This window comes from Macaca nemestrina, chromosome 7 (assembly GCF_043159975.1).
Source record: "Macaca nemestrina isolate mMacNem1 chromosome 7, mMacNem.hap1, whole genome shotgun sequence".
NCBI classification, from domain to species: Eukaryota; Metazoa; Chordata; class Mammalia; order Primates; family Cercopithecidae; genus Macaca; species Macaca nemestrina.
Window position 1 is genome coordinate 43,764,487 of NC_092131.1, and position 19,460 is coordinate 43,783,946.

General features: G+C 39.7%; 1 protein-coding gene and 1 pseudogene across 5 annotated transcripts in view; both read left to right on the forward strand.

Moving 5' to 3' along the window:
- The window catches only part of LOC105473690 (estrogen receptor 2), an 83,534-nt gene that overhangs the window by 25,290 nt on the left and 38,784 nt on the right, over positions 1-19,460 (forward strand). For all 5 annotated transcript variants that reach the window (XM_071100041.1, XM_071100042.1, XM_071100043.1 and 2 more), the window contains 2 exons: positions 2,204-2,376; positions 16,468-16,584. In XM_071100041.1, the coding sequence (XP_070956142.1) occupies positions 2,204-2,376; positions 16,468-16,584 (290 nt within the window). The remainder of the gene's footprint in view (positions 1-2,203; positions 2,377-16,467; positions 16,585-19,460) is intronic.
- LOC105473689 (translationally-controlled tumor protein-like) lies at positions 13,508-14,327 on the forward strand (annotated as a pseudogene).

Here is a 19,460-nt window from a genome sequence, read left to right on the forward strand (position 1 = left end):
CTTTTTCTTTTTTTGAGACAGGGTCTCACTCTGTCACTCAGACTGGAGTACAATGGCGCGATCTCGGCTCACTGCAACCTCCACCTCCTGGGTTCAAGCGATTCTAGTGCCTTAGCCCCCTGAGTAGCTGGGATTACAGGCGCGTGCCACCATGCTTAGCTCATTTTTTTTTTTTTTTTGTATTTTTAGTAGAGACAGGGTTTCACCATGTTGGCCAGGCTGGTCTTGAACTCCTGACCTCAAATGATCCGCCTGCCTTGGCCTCCCAAAGTGCTGGGATTATAGACGTGATGAACAACTGCGCCTGGTCTGAACTTAAGTCACTGTTAACGGAGTTATTTGGATTTGAAAAATGATTTTTACTTTACTTTCAGTTTTAGAGTCGTCTTATAGTGAAATCACAATTTAATGTTAATGACAAATTGTTTCCAGGATAAAAGTAACTGTGGCAGTATTACAACTTAAATGAAATTCTAGACATGCAAAGCCTGAAAAGACAGATGATTGGTATAAGCTTTTTAACCATGAACTAAAATAATAACATTATATAAAGATTGGTGGAAACTATTGATGTATAGGCTTCAGTTAACATTCCCTGAAGTTATAAAGGATGTGTGTACTCTTTAAATGCAAGGTAATGTTATGGGTTATTTCCATCTAATTATTAACATTTCTAATGATAATAGGTATGAAGGGAAGGGATGGTATAATGAGAAAGGAGAGAGGGAGATAAACATCTAAAACAAAGTACTAAGGGCATATTGGATATTGAAATTCGTTACTTTCAAATATTATCATAAAACTTTGAGACGGTAACATTGCACCGTAATTCTTTTTTTCTTCTTTTAAAAACATTTTACTCATTGGTAAAATAAAGAAGATAATATAAACATTGTGGGTAACTTTTTTAAAGTAATGGTTTTTTTTTTCTTCCTTCTTTAAAGGAAGACATATTTTGTTTCTGAGCATGAATTATAATCAAAGTTCTGCTAATTTTGGGGCAAATTAATCCATGATATAATTACCTTCATTTATAAATCAATAATACCTTCACCATTCTCTTTCTAAAAGAACCATGCCCTGGCAACATCAGGAACTAGCCAGATGTGTTTTGGGGCCTGCCTGGGGCTCCCTTGCTAGACTCTCTGTTCCTTTATGAACCTCAAGCCTCTGTTTCCTTCCAAGCCTTTCCAGGCCAGGCACTTGCTTGTTCTCTCTCTTCTCTTCTCTCTTCTTTTTTGTCTCTCCCTTTCTCTTCTCTTCCCCCTTTTTCTTGTCTCCCATTCATCTCAAGGTAACTTAAAGTCCATTTGTTACTCCTCTTAAAATTATTTTTATTTTATTTTTTTGAGACAGAGTCTCACTCTGTTGCCCAGGCTGGAGTACAGTGGTGCAATCTTGGCTCACTGCAACCTCTGCCTCCCGGGTTCAAGCAGTCTTCTGCTTCAGCCTCCAAAGTAACTGGGATTACAGGTGTGTGCCATCATGCCTGGCTAATTTTTATATTTTTAGTAGATACAGGGTTTTATCTTGTTGGCCAAGCTGGTCTCGAACTCCTGGCCTCAGGTGATATGCCCACCTTGGCCCCCCCAATGTGCTAGGATTACAGGCATGAACCATTGCTCCTGACCTGAAAGTTATTTTAAATCTAGACCTTTATCTGAAATTGCAGAGAGTGAGATGTTTGTTCTCCATTTAAATGGGAACCTAAAATGTCTGAAGGGCTGCTTAGCAATGCTGTTGGGAATGGATGTTTGAAAGTGGTTGTGTGCCTTCAGGCCCATCTATGCAGCGTTTGTGAACTCGAGTAACTACAGAAGACCAAGGCATATCCTGCCTATGGTTCAGACCTGTGGGTAAGATTTGATCTAGCCACTCCTTTCATTACACTTAGAGATGGACCCCCCACCCCATGGCTATGACTGGTCTTCTGCAGTGACAAATGCTCATCAGCATCACGTGGATGGGCATAAACTCACCTACCCACTTTCAAACATTAGTCATTCCCCACAGCGTGGCTCTTTGAAGATATGGTATCAGTATCAAAAGCTTTGCTCTATCAGATTTCCGGGAATATATTTACCATGAACCCTGGAGGAAAAAGATTAAATTAGGCAATGTTCATGCTATTTTTTTTTTCCCCTAGAAAGCCCTTTTTTCCCCTTTTATGCTCTGTTCAATGGATATTTTCTTTGCTCCCTAGAGAGACATTGAAAAGGAAGGTTAGTGGGAACCGTTGCACCAGCCCTGTTACTAGTCCAAGTTCAAAGAGGGACGCTCACTTCTGCGCTGTCTGCAGTGATTTCGCATCGGGATATCACTATGGAGTCTGGTCGTGTGAAGGATGTAAGGCCTTTTTTAAAAGAAGCATTCAAGGTACAAGAGAATTGTTAACTGCTTTAGTTTCCTACTTTTGCTTTCAAACAATTTTGCAGAGATGACTTGGCAGAAATGTCACCACTGGCCTGTTTGGCACACAAAGTATTTGATGAGCAGTTCAGAAGATCATGTGTGTTTGGGAGTGGGTTGGGTGGTGGGGTGGAATTGCAGATTTCTACCCCAGAACCCCAAAATTATATAGCCAACTCGAATGGGTCTTACTCCTCTTTCACTCACATGGGTGTTGGATAGAAGGTGTCGAGTTACAACCTTGTAAAGGTGTCTCTTGGAAAAAATGTGCTCACAAGGAGTTGCAAAGATTGTTTCTTTCTTTTACTTAAATTTAATATATAGCATGCTTAACAGTCATGATGGTGGGCTGGCTCCTGAGGAAGAGAGAATAAACACATTTTATGGAAATGGTCAGAAATCAGGAATTCAGCTGCAGTGGACTTTGAGAATTGATCTAGACACATTTCTTCCCCCAGTCTAGGAGGGTCTCAGTTCACGATCACCTTGTTTTCTGAGCTGAGTTTAGATTTTTTCCCTAACTTTCTCTAAATTCCTTCTGGACTGTTTTTTTTTGTTTGTTTGTTTTAATCAACTTGTTAATGAAAATCAAACTCTGTAAAATATTTGAAGAGATTTATTCTGAGCCAAATATGAGTGACAAGTGGCCCGTGACACAGTTCTCAGATCTGAGAACATGTGCCCAAGGTGGTCAGGCCACAACTTGGTCTTATACATTTTAGAGAGACATAAGGCATTAATCAACGCATGTAAGATGTACATTGATTCAACTTGAAAAGGCAGGACAACTGAAAGCAGGGGCTTCCAAGTTACAGGCGATTCAAAGATTTTCTTGGTTGGCAGTTGGTTGAAAGAGTTATTATCAATAGGAAGCCATGACTGGGTTACAATAAGGGATTGTGGAGACCAAGGTTTTGTCATACAGATGAAACTTCCAGGTAGCAGGCTTCAGAGAGAATAGATTGTAAATGTTTCTTAGGGGACTTAAAGGGTCTGTTCTATCAGTGATTCCAAAAGGGAGAAGGGTATAATGAACCATGTCTGGCTCCCTCTTCCCATCATGGCCTAAACTTATTTTTTGGGTTAACTTTGTAATGCCCTTGGCCAAGAGGAGGGACCCATTCAGATGGTTGAGGGGCCTTAGGATTTTATTTTTTGGTTTATAAACTTCAAATTGCGCACCCCTGATTTCAAGGCTGGTCAGCCCATCTCCCTGCATGTGTCCTTGCTACACTCTCTCTCCCTTGCCAGCCCTGATTTGTTGAAGTCACTTTCTTGCTTACTCTTGTTTTCTCTTTTTGCCTGTCCCTCAATCACCCCCTCCCAGGCAACACCCTACGTTTCCATCTGAAAGCTCCCTTCCTTTTTCTATCAAAGCCCCAGCTCTTTGTTCTTTGCCAGTTAAGAAAAGCAACGTTGAGGGAATTTGTAGTGTGCAAATGGCAAATAGCAATTTACTAAATTAACTCACCGACTGATAACTCTAGATTAAGAGGATGTTTTACCTCAATCAGAGAAATACTGATAGAATCCAGGATATGGTGAGGAGTGAAATGTTGGTAAAGAGTCACCTTCCTACCTGTCCCCTGAAATTCACCCTGTATGAATGGCAGCCTCTTTGTCCCGGATTTTATACTTATTAGCTCGGTGACTTCACCTCCCAGCTGATTTCCTTCTCTGTGAAATGGAGATACTCATAGGGATTTTCTAAAGATGAAATGAGGTTGATTGATATGAAAACATATTCAGTGCTCAAATATTTTATCTGTGACAACTATAACAGTAGATTATAAGGCCAGGTCCAGTTCCCTGCTATATGATAAGAACAATCTGGATTTTCTGAAATTCTGAACTTGATATGATGACTATATTATATCTTGCTGAGGTTCTAGGATTTTACCCCTTAAGAACATTTGGACCTATTACTACTAACCGTATCTTTTAAAAAGAGATCCTTCTTTTTTTTTTTTTTTTCTGTTGGGGAAACATCTGTCTGCTTGAAACATCTTTGACCCCTGAGACTACAGCTAATAACAGTTGAAAGTAAATTTCCTTGCTTCTCTGTGTTGTTTCTTCCTTCCTGCTGTATCAGATAGGAATGTCAAATTCTAAATGTGCAAAGAGGAAAGAGTTAAAGCTCTTACAGTTGTAGTGCATAAATGATCCTTTCTTTGCACTGCAGTAACTGAAAGTGGCCACTCATTTTTTAAAATTGTCTCAAATAGGCCAGGACGGTACAGTACTGAGAAATTCCTTGCATTTTTTTCTTTTCTTTTTTTTTTTTTTGAGACGGAGTCTCTCTCTGTCTTCCAGGCTCAGTGCAGTGGCACAATCTCGGCTCACTGCAAGCTCCACCTCCCAGGTTCATGCCATTCTCCTGCCTCAGCCTCCAAGTAGCTGGGACTACAGGCACTTGCCACTGTGCCCGGCTAATTTTTTTTTTTTTTTTTTTTTTGAGACGGAGTCTGGCTCTGTCGCCCGGGCTAGAGTGCAGTGGCCGGATCTCAGCTCACTGCAAGCTCCGCCCCCCGGGTTTACGCCATTCTCCTGCCTCAGCCTCCCGAGTAGCTGGGACTACAGGCGCCCGCTGCCTCGCCCGGCTAGTTTTTTGTATTTTTTAGTAGAGACGGGGTTTCACCGTGTTCGCCAGGATGGTCTCGATCTCCTGACCTCGTGATCCGCCCGTCTCGGCCTCCCAAAGTGCTGGGATTACAGGCTTGAGCCACCGCGCCCGGCCCCGGCTAATTTTTTGTATTTTTAATAGAGACCGGGTTTCACCATGTTAGCCAGGATGGTCTCGATCTCCTGACCTCATAATCTGCCCACCTCAGCCTCCCAAAGTGCTGGGATTACAGGCGTGAGCCACCGCGTCTGGCCCATTCTTTTATTTTTTATGATTTTGAATTTGTCTTGCTAACTTGATTTATAAGCTAATTGACCATATCTTAGTCATGTATCTGTCCCCTTCACTGTACAAATGCACTGGAAGCTGTGTTGTGCTTGCTGTTCCATTGATACTTTGTTGGCTTCCTCACACAATGAGTTGCCGTCAGACTGATAAGTGCCGCTGTTTCTCTCCTGGGTTATGGAGCACAGAGGAAGGAGAAAATAGGGAGAGCGACCTCATCACTTTGTCTGGTCCAGATGAAGGCGCGGCTTATTTTTCAAGCTTATCCTTTCCTTTTTGTTCTCTTTCCTGTTGGTGTTCCTTTAACAAATATTTGTTGAGCACTGTACTGGGCTCTATGGATACAGTGGTGAGCAAGACAACAGATTACAGATTCCATGAGGACCAGGGTTTTTGTCCATTTTGCTCACCAGTAGCACTTAACAATTCCTTGCATATGATTTTTCAAAATTAATTGGGCTTATACAGAGTTCTGTATCCTTTTTCACTTAATATTGTCTTATAAGCATTTCTGTGGTTAAATTTCCAGAGACTTTTTTCACAACTGTGTAATATTCTATCTTATCAGATTTAATTTATTTAACTCTTTATTGTTGAAGACCTTATCAATTATTTTCAGTTTTTTAAACAATGCTGTGGTTAATTTATTTGCTAATGAAGTTTTGAAAAAATCTCTAATAGTTTCTCTGGATATATTTTTAGAACAAATCTGTGGGATCAGAGTATATTAATGTTTAAAGTTCTTGACAGATGTTTTCAAGTGTTCAAGTCTCAAGAAGGTTGTACAGACTTGCTCTTCTGCCAGCAGCATGTGTGTCTCTTTTACCAACCTCTTGGTAGCATTGAGTCTTATCAAAAAGAAAAAACCTTGCTACATTGGTATCTTTTGGTTTTAATTTGCTTCTCTTTATTAGTGAGGTAAATGTTTTCTCATAAATTTATCTGTCATTTGTATTTTCTGTTTTATCTTTTTTATTCAGAGCTTTTGCCCATTTTTCTATGGGGTTCTGACATTTTCCTTTTAAATTGTGTGCTTCATATATTAACCTATTATTACATGTATGACAAATATTTTTTCCACTTGACTCTGATTTTGACATACAGAAATATTTAATCTTTAAATAGTCAAATATTACCAACTTTGATAGTTTTGTATATAGTTTTTAAGCCTAAAAAGTCCTTTCACACCCAGGCATTATATAAACTTTTGCCTATGTTTTGTTATTTAATAGTTTGTTTTTACATTTTATTATTTAATTCAAAAGGAATTTATTTTGGCATACTGAATGAAATAATCAAATGTATTTATCTCTAAATAGTTAATTTTCTCCACATCATTTTACTGAATAAATCCATTCATTTTTCATTGATTTTTAAAATATGGGAGTCAATTTTAAAAAGCTGAGTTTGAGATACAATTTGCATACGATAAAATTTACCTATTTTAATTATATGGATTTATGAGTTTTGAAAATATGTGTAGTCATGCAACCACCACCATAATTAAGATGGGAATTTATTATCACCCCCCAGAATTCGCTTATGTCCACTGCAACCCATTTCTCCTGAATTTCCCTGGCCCTGGGAATCACTGGTCTGTTTTCTGTCCCTCTAGTTTTGCCTTTTTGAGAATGTCATACTGTATTTCAATTTGGCTTTTTACTTATGATGCTTTTGAGATTTATCTGTGTTGTTGCATGTATCAGTAGTTCATTCCTTTTTGTTGCTGAATAATATTGCAATGTATAGATATATCACTGTTCATTCATTCATTGGCATTGTTTAAAGTTTTGTGCTATTTTGAATAAAACTGTTATGAGCGTTCATGCATATCTCTCTGTGCAGACATATGATTTTGTTTCTCTTGGGTACCTACGTGTAAAACTGCTAGTTGTAAGATAAGTATATGTTTATAAGAAACTAACAAATTGTTTTCCAAAGTGGCTGGACCACTTTGCATTCTTGACAACAATGTATGAGAGAGTTCCCGTTGCTTTACATCTTTGTCAAAACTGGATATTGTCAGTCTTTTCAATTTTTGCCCTTTTAATGGTATGCAGTAGCATCTCATTGTGGTTTTAATTTGCATTTCCCTGATGATGATTTTGTGCATCTCTTCATGTTTCCATTGGATTTTGTTTCTCTACATATGTATAAATATGATATACAAAGTTCTTATGTATACTAGCTTTTTATTTATTTATTTTATTTATTTATTTTTTTTGAGACTGAGTCTGGCTCTGTCGCCCAGGCTGGAGTGCAGTGGCCGGATCTCAGCTCACTGCAAGCTCCGCCTCCCGGGTTTACGCCATTCTCCTGCCTCAGCCTCCCGAGTAGCTGGGACTACAGGCGCCGCCACCTTGCCCGGCTAGTTTTTTGTATTTTTTAGTAGAGACGGGGTTTCACCATGTTCACCAGGATGGTCTCGATCTCCTGACCTCGTGATCCACCCGTCTCGGCCTCCCAAAGTGCTGGGATTACAGGCTTGAGCCACCGCGCCCGGCTATACTAGCTTTTTATTCTGACTGTTCCATTGATCTCTCTCTTCATTCTTGTATAAGAACTATTTTACAAGATTCTACATTATTTGAACTATTATAGTGTTATAATGTATTTAACACCTGCTGGTACAAGTTAAAAAATGTCCTAGCCATTTTCTCTTGTTTTTTCATAGGAATGTTAGAATGATTTTATTACATGATCTCTCATCTTTAAACTCAAGGATAAGAAAGAAACAAAATTCTAAAAGCAGCAAGATAAACCTGTCTCTACTAAAAATACAAAAAATTAGCCGGACGTGGTGGCAGGCGCCTGTAGTCCCAGCTACTCGGGAGGCTGAGGCAGGAGAATGGCGTGAACCCGAGAGGTGGAGCTTGCAGCGAGCCGAGATGGCCACTGCACTCCAGCCTGGGTGACAGAGCGAGACTCTGTCTCAAAAAAAAAAAAAAAAAAGAAAAAAAGAAACAAGTAACATACAACAGCACTCCAACATCTGGCAGCAGACTTTTCAGTGGAAACCTTACGGGCCAGGAGAGAGAGGCATGACATATTTAAAGTGACAAAGGAAAAAATTTTTACCCTATAATAGTGTATCCAGTGAAAATACCTTTCAAGCATGAAGGAGAAATACTTTCCCAGACAGACAAAAGCTAAGGGATTTCATCAACACTAGACCTGTCCTACAAGAAATGCTAAAGGGAGTTCGTCAGTCTGAAAGAAAAAGATGTTAATGAGCAATAGGAAATCATCTCAAGGTACAAAACTCACTGGTAATAGTAAGTACATAGAAAACCACAGAATAGTGTAACACTGTTAATTGTGGTTTGTAAACTACTCATATATTGAGTAGAAAGCCTAAAGGAAGAACCAATGAAAAACAGTAACTATAACAACTTTTTTTTTGAGACAGAGTCTCACTCTGTCATCCAGGCTGGAGTGCAATGGTACAATCTTGGCTCACTGCAACCTCCAACTCCCAGGTTCAAGGGATTCTCCTGCCTCAGCCTCCCAAGTAGCTGGGATTACAGGGACCCACCACCACACCCGGCTAATTTTTGTATTTTTAGTAGAGACAGGGTTTCACCATGTTGGTCAGGCTGGTCTCAAACTCCTGACCTCAGGAGATCAGCCTGCCTCAGACACATGTAGATTGAAAATAAAGAGATGGAAAAAAATATTTCATGCAAATGGAAACCAAAAAAGAGCAGGAGTAGCTATACTTACACCAGACCAAATAGAGTTCAAGACAAAAATTAAAAGAGACAAAAAAGGTCACTAATAATAAAGGTGTCAATTCAGCAAGAGAATATAACAATTGTAAATATGTCTGGAGCACCCAGATATATAAAGCAAATATTATTAGAGCTAATGAGAGAGACAGACTAATACAGTAATAGCTGGACACTTCAACACCCCACTTTCACTTTCAGCATTGAACAGATCATCCAGACAGAAAATCAACAAAGAAATGTCAGATTTAATCTGCACTAAAGACCAAATGGACCTAATAGATATTTACAGAATATTTCATCCAGTGGCTGCAACATACACATTCTTTTCCTCAGCACATGGATCATTCTGAAGGATATACCATATGGTAGGCCACAAAACAAGTGTTAAAACATTTTCAAGAAATGAAATCAAATCAAGTACCTTCTCTGACCACAATGGAATAAAACTAGAAATCAATAAAGAATTTTGGAAACTATACAAACATGGAAATTAAACTCCTGAACACAACCAGTCTGTCAATGAAGAAATTAAGAAGGAAATTAAAAATTTCTTGAAACAAGTGATAATGAAAACACAACATGCCACAACCTATAGGATACAGTGAAAGCTGTACTAAGAGGAAAGTTTATAGCTTAAGTGCCTGTATCAATCAAAAAAGTAGAAAAACTTGAAGTAAACAACCTAATGATGCATCTTAACTAGAAAAGCAAGAGCAAACCAAACCCAAAATTAATAGAAGAAAAGAAATATTCATAAAAAGATCAAAGCAGAAATAAATGAAATTGAAACCAAGAAAACAACACAAAAGATTCACAAAATATGAATTTTTTTTTGAGAAAATAAACCTGACAAACCTTTAACCAGACTAATATTTTTTAGTAAAGAGAGAAGAGCCAAATAGAATCAGAGATGAAAAAGGAGACATTACAACTGATACCGCAGAAATCTGAAGGATCATTAGAGGCTATCATAAGCAACTATATGCCAATAATTTGGAAAACTTGGAACAAATGGATAAATTTCTAGACACATAAAACCTGTCAATATTGAACCATGAAGAAATCCGAAACTCCAACATACCAGTAACAAGTAACAAGATCGAAGCTGTTATAAAAAGTCTCCCAGCAGGCTGGGCATAAGTGGCTCATACCTATAATCCCAGCACTTTGGGAGGTCAAGGTTGGAGGATCACCTGAACCCAGGAGTTCAAGACTAGCCTGGGCAACACAGGGAGATCCCTATCTCTACAAAAAAAAAATAAAAAAGAAAAGAAAAGAAATTAGCCAGGTGTGGTGGTGTACACCTGTAGTCCCAGCTCTCCAGGAGGCTGAGGTGGGAGGATTGCTTGGGACCAGGAAGTCAAGGCTGTGGTGAGCCAAGATTGCTCTACTACATTCTAGCCTGGGTGATGGAGTGTTATCAGCTCTCCAAAAAAAAAAAAAAAAAAAAAAAAAAAAAAGTCTCAGCAAAGAAAAGCCCAGGATTGATGGCTTCATTGCTGAATTTTAGCAAACATTTAAAGAAGAACTAATGCCAATCCTATTCAAACAATTCTGAAAAATAGAGAAGGAGGGAATAGTTTCAAAATCATTCCGTGAGACCAGTATTACCCTGATACCAGAACCAGACAAACATCAAAAGAATATGATCAATATCCCCAATGAATATTGATACAAAAATCCACAATAAAACACAAACCAAACTCAACACATTCAAAAGATTTTTCATCATAACCAGGTGGAATTTATCCCAGGGATGCAAGGATGGTTCAACATATGAAAATTAATTTGATACAACATATCAACAGAATGAAGGTTGAAAACCATATGATAATTTCAATTGATGCTGAAAAAGCATTTGATAAAATTCAACATCTCTTCATGATAAAAACCCTAAAAAACTGGTATAGACGGAATATACCTCAACACAATAACAGACATATATGACAGACCCGTGGCTATTACACTTAATGGGGAAAAACTGAAAACCTTTCCTCTATATGGAACATGACAGGGATGCCCACTTTCACCACTGTTATTCAACACAGTACTGGAACTCCTAGCTAAAGCAATCGGAAAAGAGAAATAAAGGGCATCTAAATTGGAAAGGAAGAAGTCAAATTATCCTAGTTTGCAGGTGATATGATCTTATATTTGGAAAAATCAAAAGACTCCACCAAAAAACTATTAGATGTAATAAATTCAGTAAAGTTGCAGAATACATAATCAACATAAATCGGTAGCATTTCTATATGCCAACAGCAAACAATCTGAAAAAAAAAAAATCTGATCTCATTTACAGCAGCTAAAAATAAAATAAAATACCTGGGAATTAACTTAACCAAAGAAGTGAAAGGTCTCTACAATGAAAACTGTAAAGCATTAGTGAAAGAAATTGAAGAGGACACAAAAAAATGGAAAGATATTCTATGTTCATGGATTGGAAGAATTAATATTGTTAATATGTCTATACTACCCAAAGCAATCTACAGATTCAGTGCAATCTCTATCAAAATACCAATGACGTTTTCACAGAAATAGAAAAAACAACCCTAAAATTTGTATGGAACCACAAAAGATCCAGAATAACCAAAGGAAGCCATTCTGAGCAAAAATATCAAAACTAGAAAAATCATATTACCTGACTATAAATTATACCATAGAGCTATAGCAACCAAAACAGCATGGTACTAGCCTAAAATAGACATTTAGAGATCAATGGAACAGAATAGAGAACCCAGAAACAAATCCATACATCTACAGTTAACTCATTTTTGACCAAGGTGCAAGAACACACCTTGGGGAAAAAGTTTCTTAAATAAATGGTACTGGGAAAACTGGACATCCATGTACAGAAGAATAAAACTAGACCCCTATCTCTCACCATATATAAAAATCAAGTCCAAATGGATCAATGACTTAAATCTAAGACCTCAAACTATGAAACTACTAAAAGAAAACATGGGGAAACACTCCAGGACATTAGTTGCAGCAAAGATTTCTTCAGTAATACCCCACAAGCACAGGCAACCAAGCAAAAATGGACAAATGGGATCACATCAAGTTAAAAAGCTGCTTGCATGGCAAAGAAAACAAGAGACAACCCACAGAATGGGAGAAAATATCTGCCAACTACCCATCTGACAAGGGGTTAATAATCAGAATATAGATGGAGCTCAAATAACTCTAGAAAAAAAATCTAATAATCCCATTAAAAAATAGGCAAAAGATCTGACTAAACATTTCTCAAAAGAAGATATACAAATGGCAAATGGGTATATAAAAATGTGTTCAACATCATTAATCATCAAAGAAATGCAAATCAAAACTACAATGAGATATCATTTCACCACAGTCAAAATGGCTTATATCCAAAAGGTGGGAAATAACAAATGCTAGCGAGGATGTGGAGAAAAGGGAACCCTGCTATACTCTTGGTCGGAATAGAGATTAGTATGACTACTATGGAGAACAGTTTGACGTTTCCTCAAAAAAACTGAAAATAGAGCTACCTTATGATCCAGCAATCCCACTGCTGGGTATGTACCCAAAAGAAAGGAAATCAGTGTATCGAAGAGATGTCTGCACTCCCATGTTTGTTGCAGCACTGTTCACAGTAGCCAAGATTTGGAAGCAACCTAAATGTTTATTCACAGGTGAATGGATAAAGAAAATGTGGAACATATACACCACTATTAACCATAAAAAAGAATGAGATCCTGTCACTTGCAACGACATGGATGCAACTGGAAGTCATGTTAAATGAAATAACCAGGCACACAAAGACAAACGTCCCATGTTTTCACTTATTTGTGGGAGCTAAAAATGAAAACAATTGCGGTGCCTCATGCCTGTAATCCTAGCACTTTGGGAGGTCGAGGCGGGTGGATTGCCTGAGCTCAGGAGTTTAAGACCAGCTTGGGCAACACAGTGAAATCCTGTCTCTACTAAAATACGAAAAATTAACTGGGCGTGGCAGCATGCACCTGTAGTCCCAGCTACTTGGGAGGCTGAGGCAGGAGAATTGCTTGAACCCGGGAGGTGGAGGTTGCAGTGAGCCGAGATCACGCCACTGCACTCCAACCTGGGCAACAGAGTGAGACTTCATCTCCCCCCCACCACCAAAAAAAAAAGAAAACAATTGAACTCAAGGAGATAGAGTAGAAGAATGGTTGCCAGAGGCTAGGAAGGGTAGTAGGAGTGGAAAAGTGGGAGTCCCAGCTACATGGTAGGCTGAGATGGGAGGATTGCTTAAGCTCAGGAGTTGGAGGTTGCAGTGAGTTGAGATCACACCACTGCAACTCCAGCCTGGGCAACAGAGGGAGACCCTGTCTCGGGAAAAAAAAAAAAAAATTGATAGATCAAAGCACTTTAATAAAATTGGGCCATACTAGAGATGCTATTGTTTGAAATAAAAGATATGAAGTGGCTTTTCCGCCCACTCCCCGCTTCCCCCAAGCGCCGCTCGGGCTGCGCCGCGCTCACTCCAAGTTTCGGGCTCCTGATAAGCTAGCGCCGCTGTCGTCTCCCTTCAGTCGCCGTCATGATTATCTACCGGGACCTCATCAGCCACGATGAGATGTTCTCCGACATCTACAAGATCCGGGAGATCGTGGATGGGCTGTGCCTGGAGGTGGAGGGGAAGATGGTCAGTAGGACAGAAGGTAACACTGATGACTCGCTCATTGGTGGGAATGCCTCTGCTAAAGGCCCAGAGGGCAAAGGTACCCAAAGCACAGTAATCACTGGTGTCGATATTGTCATGAACCATCATCTGCAGGAAACAAGTTTCACAAAAGAAGCCTACAAGAAGTACATCAAAGATTACATGAAATCAAAGGCAAACTTGAAGAACAGAGACCAGAAAGAGTAAAACCTTTTATGACAGGGGCTGCAGAACAAATCAAGCACATCCTTGCTAATTTCAAAAACTACCAGTTCTTTATTGGTGAAAACATGAATCCAGATGGCATGGTTGCTCTATTGGTCTACCGTGAGGATGGTGTGACCCCATATATGATTTTCTTTCAGGATGGTTTAGAAATGGAAAAATGTTAACAAATTTGGCAATTACTTTGGATCTATCACCTGTCATCATAACTGGCTTCTGCTTGTCATCCACACAACACCAGGACTTAAGACAAATGGGACTGATGTCATCTTGAGCTCTTCATTTATTTTGACCGTGATTTATTTGGAGTAGAGGCATTGTTTTTAAGAAAAACATGTCATGTAGGTTGTGTAAAAATAAAATGCATTTAAACTCAAAAAAAAAAAAAGATATGAAGTGTAGTTAATAATTTAAGTGTAATAGAAGAAAAGGAGCCTAAGAAAGCTTGAAAAACATTGTTGCACTTCATATACATCTTCTTTGCTTACATTATAGTGAATAATACTGCAACAAACATAGAAGTGCAGATATCTCTTTGCAACATGAGAGATTCATGTAGATATAAGAGACTGTGGAGACTGTTTCAAGATTGGAGTTACAATTAGGTTTTAAATTACCTCTTCTGGCCAGCTGTGGTGGCTCACACCTGTAATCCCAGCACTTTGGGAGGCCAAGGCAGGCAGATCACCAGAGGTCAGGAGTTTGAGACCAGCCTGGCCAACATGGCCAAACACCATCTCTACTAAAAATACAAAAATTAGCAGAGTGTGGTGGTGGGTGCCTGAATCCCAGCTATTTGGGAGGCTAAAGTAGGAGTATCACCTAAACCCAGGAGGCAGAAGTTACAGTGAGCCAAGATCATGCCACTGCACTCTAGCCTAGGCAATAGAGGAAGAGTCTGTCTCAAAAAAAAAAAAAAAAGAAAAATTACCTTTTCATTGTATGCTAACGTGTAGAATTCTGCATGTAACATGTCCAGTTTAAAGAATGATTATAAAGCAAATCCCTGTGTAACCAGTGCTCAAACAATGAAATAGAATGTAATGGCTCCCCAGAATCCCTCTGGGTGGTCCCTCCTGTCACACCCGCTTCCCTCCCTGCAGAGGTGGGACAGTCCTCATTTCTGCCTTCCTTGCTGTGTGTGGTTTTGCCTCCTACACATGCATCCCTAAATAATGCAGGTTCATTTTCTCTGTTTTTGAACTTTGTGTTCATGTCTTCTCCTACATATTCTTTTGCGACTTTTTTCTTTTATGACTTGCTCATTTCATTTATTATTGAGATTTATTTATTCTCTGCTCTGAAATTCTGGTTCATTATAGGCTTAATGTAAGATGTTCAGGCCATATTGTTTATTAGAAAGGCATCAAAATGTCCTACTCACTTTCACTTCTGCTTTTCACCTATTTTGTTATAATTTCTATTAACCCTTTCTCAGACCCATGTAGCTGTCCTCATCCTCCCTAGCAACACCCCGTCCAGACATCATCTCTCATTTGCACAAATATAGCAGGCTGTCATCTGGTCTCCTGGCCTCATCAGCTTTGCTGCCTCGCATTGGTTCTTCGTACTGCATCTGAAATGATTTTTGAAATGTAAATATTCTTAGCTCTTCCTTGCATAAAAGAATTAAAAATATCATTGTCTTAGAGATTGCTATATAACTAACAAGTTCAAACTCTTAGGATTTTACTACAATGAGTCTTATTTTCTGTACTTCTATGTCTTTGAGTTGTTTAGAGTAACTCCACTTCATAAACTTGGTTCCGGGCTTTTGGGGAGGTCAGGTCTGTTCCACATGTCCCCACGTTCTTCTTGGACCAGTGGCTACCTCACAGGAGCTCGAGAGGCCTAGCCAAACTGTTGGAGCAGCACATCTATTGATATATCATTGGCTATAGAAAGTCCTGTGGTCAAGCCCAACATCAGTTGGTAGGGAAGTGTTTACTCTCTGCCCACTCTAGTACACTGCAGGGTCGCAAGGCTGAGGGAGAGAATGAAGAATTGAGAACAGTAATCCACCACAACTCTTGTCAATAGTAGTACTTTCTGTCATTACTTAGAATGCTAATTTCTTTCTTTGTTCCTTTTGTTATTTTGACTATGAATTCCCATTAAAATATTGTATTAAACCCAAAAGAGGGATATATGTAAAAGAATATAAAAAGCTGAATTTGATGGCTTGATTTACAACTCTTGAGTTCTGTGACTTGGAGCAAATCAATTTAATGTTACTGTCTCATTTTCCATATCCAATGGATATATTTTTATATCTCTCTTTTGAGAATTCCAAGAATATGCAGAGGATAACATATTAGTCAAAAACCAGGATATTGAAATGTTCCTAGGTCTCCTTTACTCATTAACAAGGTGTCAGTGTAGCTTGACTTTGCCTTTGTACCTATACTGGTCATTAAGAAGATGTCCCCTATCTCTCAGCTGGAAAGTGTTATCAGTGTTGTTGACCAGGAAGAGATTTAACCAAGAGATTGTATCAATAATCTTTCTTCCCCCCCACTCTGTTATAGGCCATAATGATTATATTTGTCCAGCTACAAATCAGTGTACAATCGATAAAAACCGGCGCAAGAGCTGCCAGGCCTGCCGACTTCGGAAGTGTTATGAAGTGGGAATGGTGAAGTGTGGTGAGTGCTTGCTCCCCTTCTTATTGTATATGGGCCTTGCTAAAAGCCCTGTCCTCTCAGGAACCGGGGACAGTAGCCGGGAAGAGAGAAGATTTAGGACATAGTAATTAAGTATTTGTGTGTTGTCACATTGGAGGGGGCATTGACTTATCCACAGTAACTGCAGAGGACAGAGCTGGGGTGAGTGGGAACAAATTATGGGAGGCAGATTTTGGCTCCAAGTAGAGAAGAACTTTCTACAGTTCAAGTGGTCTGACCACAGAATAAATAGGCCACCAGATGGTTTAGGGGACTTCTAGCCACTGGAATCCTCAAACAGGGCTGGGTGGCCATCTGTCTGTGATCTTGAAAAGTCCAGTTCTAAGGATGAAATCCTGGTAAATGTCCACGGTTAAAGCTTGTGACAAAAAAGTAGAATATCTTGTGGGTTACTGGGGTAGCCATGGGGAGGCTCATACCTATCCCCTCGTCTAGCTTTCTAGAAGTGGAAAAATATGCAGGAGTCAGAAACATAATGGAACTATGAAAAGCACATACAGCATAGATTTTGTTCTATGACAGTAATAGATGTATACATATGTATATGTAATATATTCACATATATTCATATGTATTTTATACACTCACATATATTCACATATATTTTATACACAAAGAAAAGTGAGCACTTTAGTATATAACTGACAAAGATGCCAACACCCAGCTCTCTCCACCTGGCTAGCTTTTGGTTCACTTGTCTGTACTCACTTGCTCGTTTATATGTACTCCGAGCAGCTCTGCCTGCACTTATTCTTCTGCTAGCCAGTATTTTGCCTGTGGTTGGCTGTAATTTCTCATTGTAATTATTTGAATTTAAAGCAAAAATCTATCACTTTACTTCCTGACAATTTCTTTTTCTTTTCTTTCTTTCTTTTATTTTTTTTTTGAGAAGTAGTCTCGCTCTGTTGCCCAGGCTGGAGTGCAGTGGCATGATCTCGGCTCACTACAAGCTCCGCCACCCGGGTTCACGCCATTCTCCCGCCTCAGCCTCCTGAGTACCTGGGACTACAGGTGCCTTCCACCATGCCCGGCTAATTTTTTGTATTTTCAGTAGAGACAGGTTTCACCGTGTTAGCCAGGACGGTCTCGATCTCCTGATCTCGTGATCCGCCTACCTCGGCCTCCCAGAGTGCTGGAATTACAGGCGTGAGCCACTACGCCCCGCCCTCCCTGACAATTTCTTAGTAGCTCTGCCTCGTGAGCATTCTCTGCCCTTTTCTTTTTCTCTGTGTATGTAACAGATTAGAACTCTCAGCTATTATAGTTCAGTTACTGCAGAAGTTCTCTTCATCTGATCACACTTCTCTGGCTTCCTAGAGTCACCGATGATCTTCATTTCCTCTGTAGAACACCCTGCCTGTGCCCATAGCCTCACAGTGTGTATTGGTTACTCTCTCGAACACCTAAACATTTCCATTCCCACCGCTTCACTTTATCCTTATCAGAAACCAGTGAGCTTCTTCTCAAACCTGTTTCTACTCACTGTAATTGTTACATTATAAAATTTAATTAAAATTTGTGCAAACATGAATAGGAAAAGACAAGTTTGTTGTTTTCTGTGAAAGTTTAGTTGAGGCTGGGTGCGGTGGCTCACGCCTGTAATCTCAGCACTTTGGGAGGCCAAGGCCTGCATATCATGAGGTCAAGAGATTGAGACCATCCTGGCCAACATGGTGAAACCGTGTCTCTACTAAAAATACAAAAATTAGCTGGGCATGGTGGCGTGCGCCTGTAGTCCGAGCTACTTGGAAGGCTGAGGCAGGAGACTAGCTTGAACCTGGGAGGCAGAGGTTGCAGTGAACCGAGATCATGTCACTGCACTCCAGCCTGGCGACAGAGTGAGACTCCGTCAGGCGGGGGTTGATGTTTAGTTGAAAGTTTTGAATAAAATCTTAAAGGACTAATAGCTATTGAGATAGATATGGGTGAGATGGGGGGAAAAAACAAAGCAAAACATAAACCTTGGGAGATCCTGAATTCAGAATTCCTTAGAAATATCTAGGTTCTTGCTCTGTTTTTGTTTTAAAGAAGCTGAAACGGCCGGGCGCGGTGGCTCAAGCCTGTAATCCCAGCACTTTGGGAGGCCGAGGCGGGCGGATCACAAGGTCAGGAGATCGAGACCACAGTGAAACCCCGTCTCTACTAAAAATACAAAAAATTAGCCGGGCGCGGTGGCGGGCGCCTGTAGTCCCAGCTACTCAGGAGGCTGAGGCAGGAGAATGGCGGGAACCCGGGAGGCGGAGCTTGCAGTGAGCCGAGATCGCGCCACTGCACTCCAGCCTGGGCAACAGCGTGAGACTCCGTCTCAAAAAAAAAAAAAAAAAAAAAAAAAAGCTGAAACTGAAAATCCAGAGATAATATCTCATGGGTATGTTTATGCAGAAAAATGACTTTGTCTAATTGGCCCAGATGCATAAAGAGAAAGCCTTGGCACTCTGACAAAAGATTGCAAATAAATGTTTTAAGTTTTAAGTTAAACAATATTTTAAGGTGAGTGTGTGTGTGTTTAAAAAGTGATTTCCAACTTAGTCTTAAGAATGCTTTTATTATACTAGGATCCATTGCACAGCTGTAGCCCTCATGGCTTAAGGCAGTGGATGCTGGGAAGAGCATGAAGGTTGGATCCCATAGAGTCTATGTTTCATTTTTGTTTCATCACTTCTTGCTGACTGTGACTGTGCTCAAACTACTGAATCACCTCTTTGGCCCTCGGTTTTCATATCTCTGAACAGATATATCTGCTTCACTGGGTTTTGTAAAGAATAAGTATGAAAACATATATAAAGACTTAGCACAGTACCTGATGCTCAATTTTAGTTTTCCTTCTGTTCTCTCTC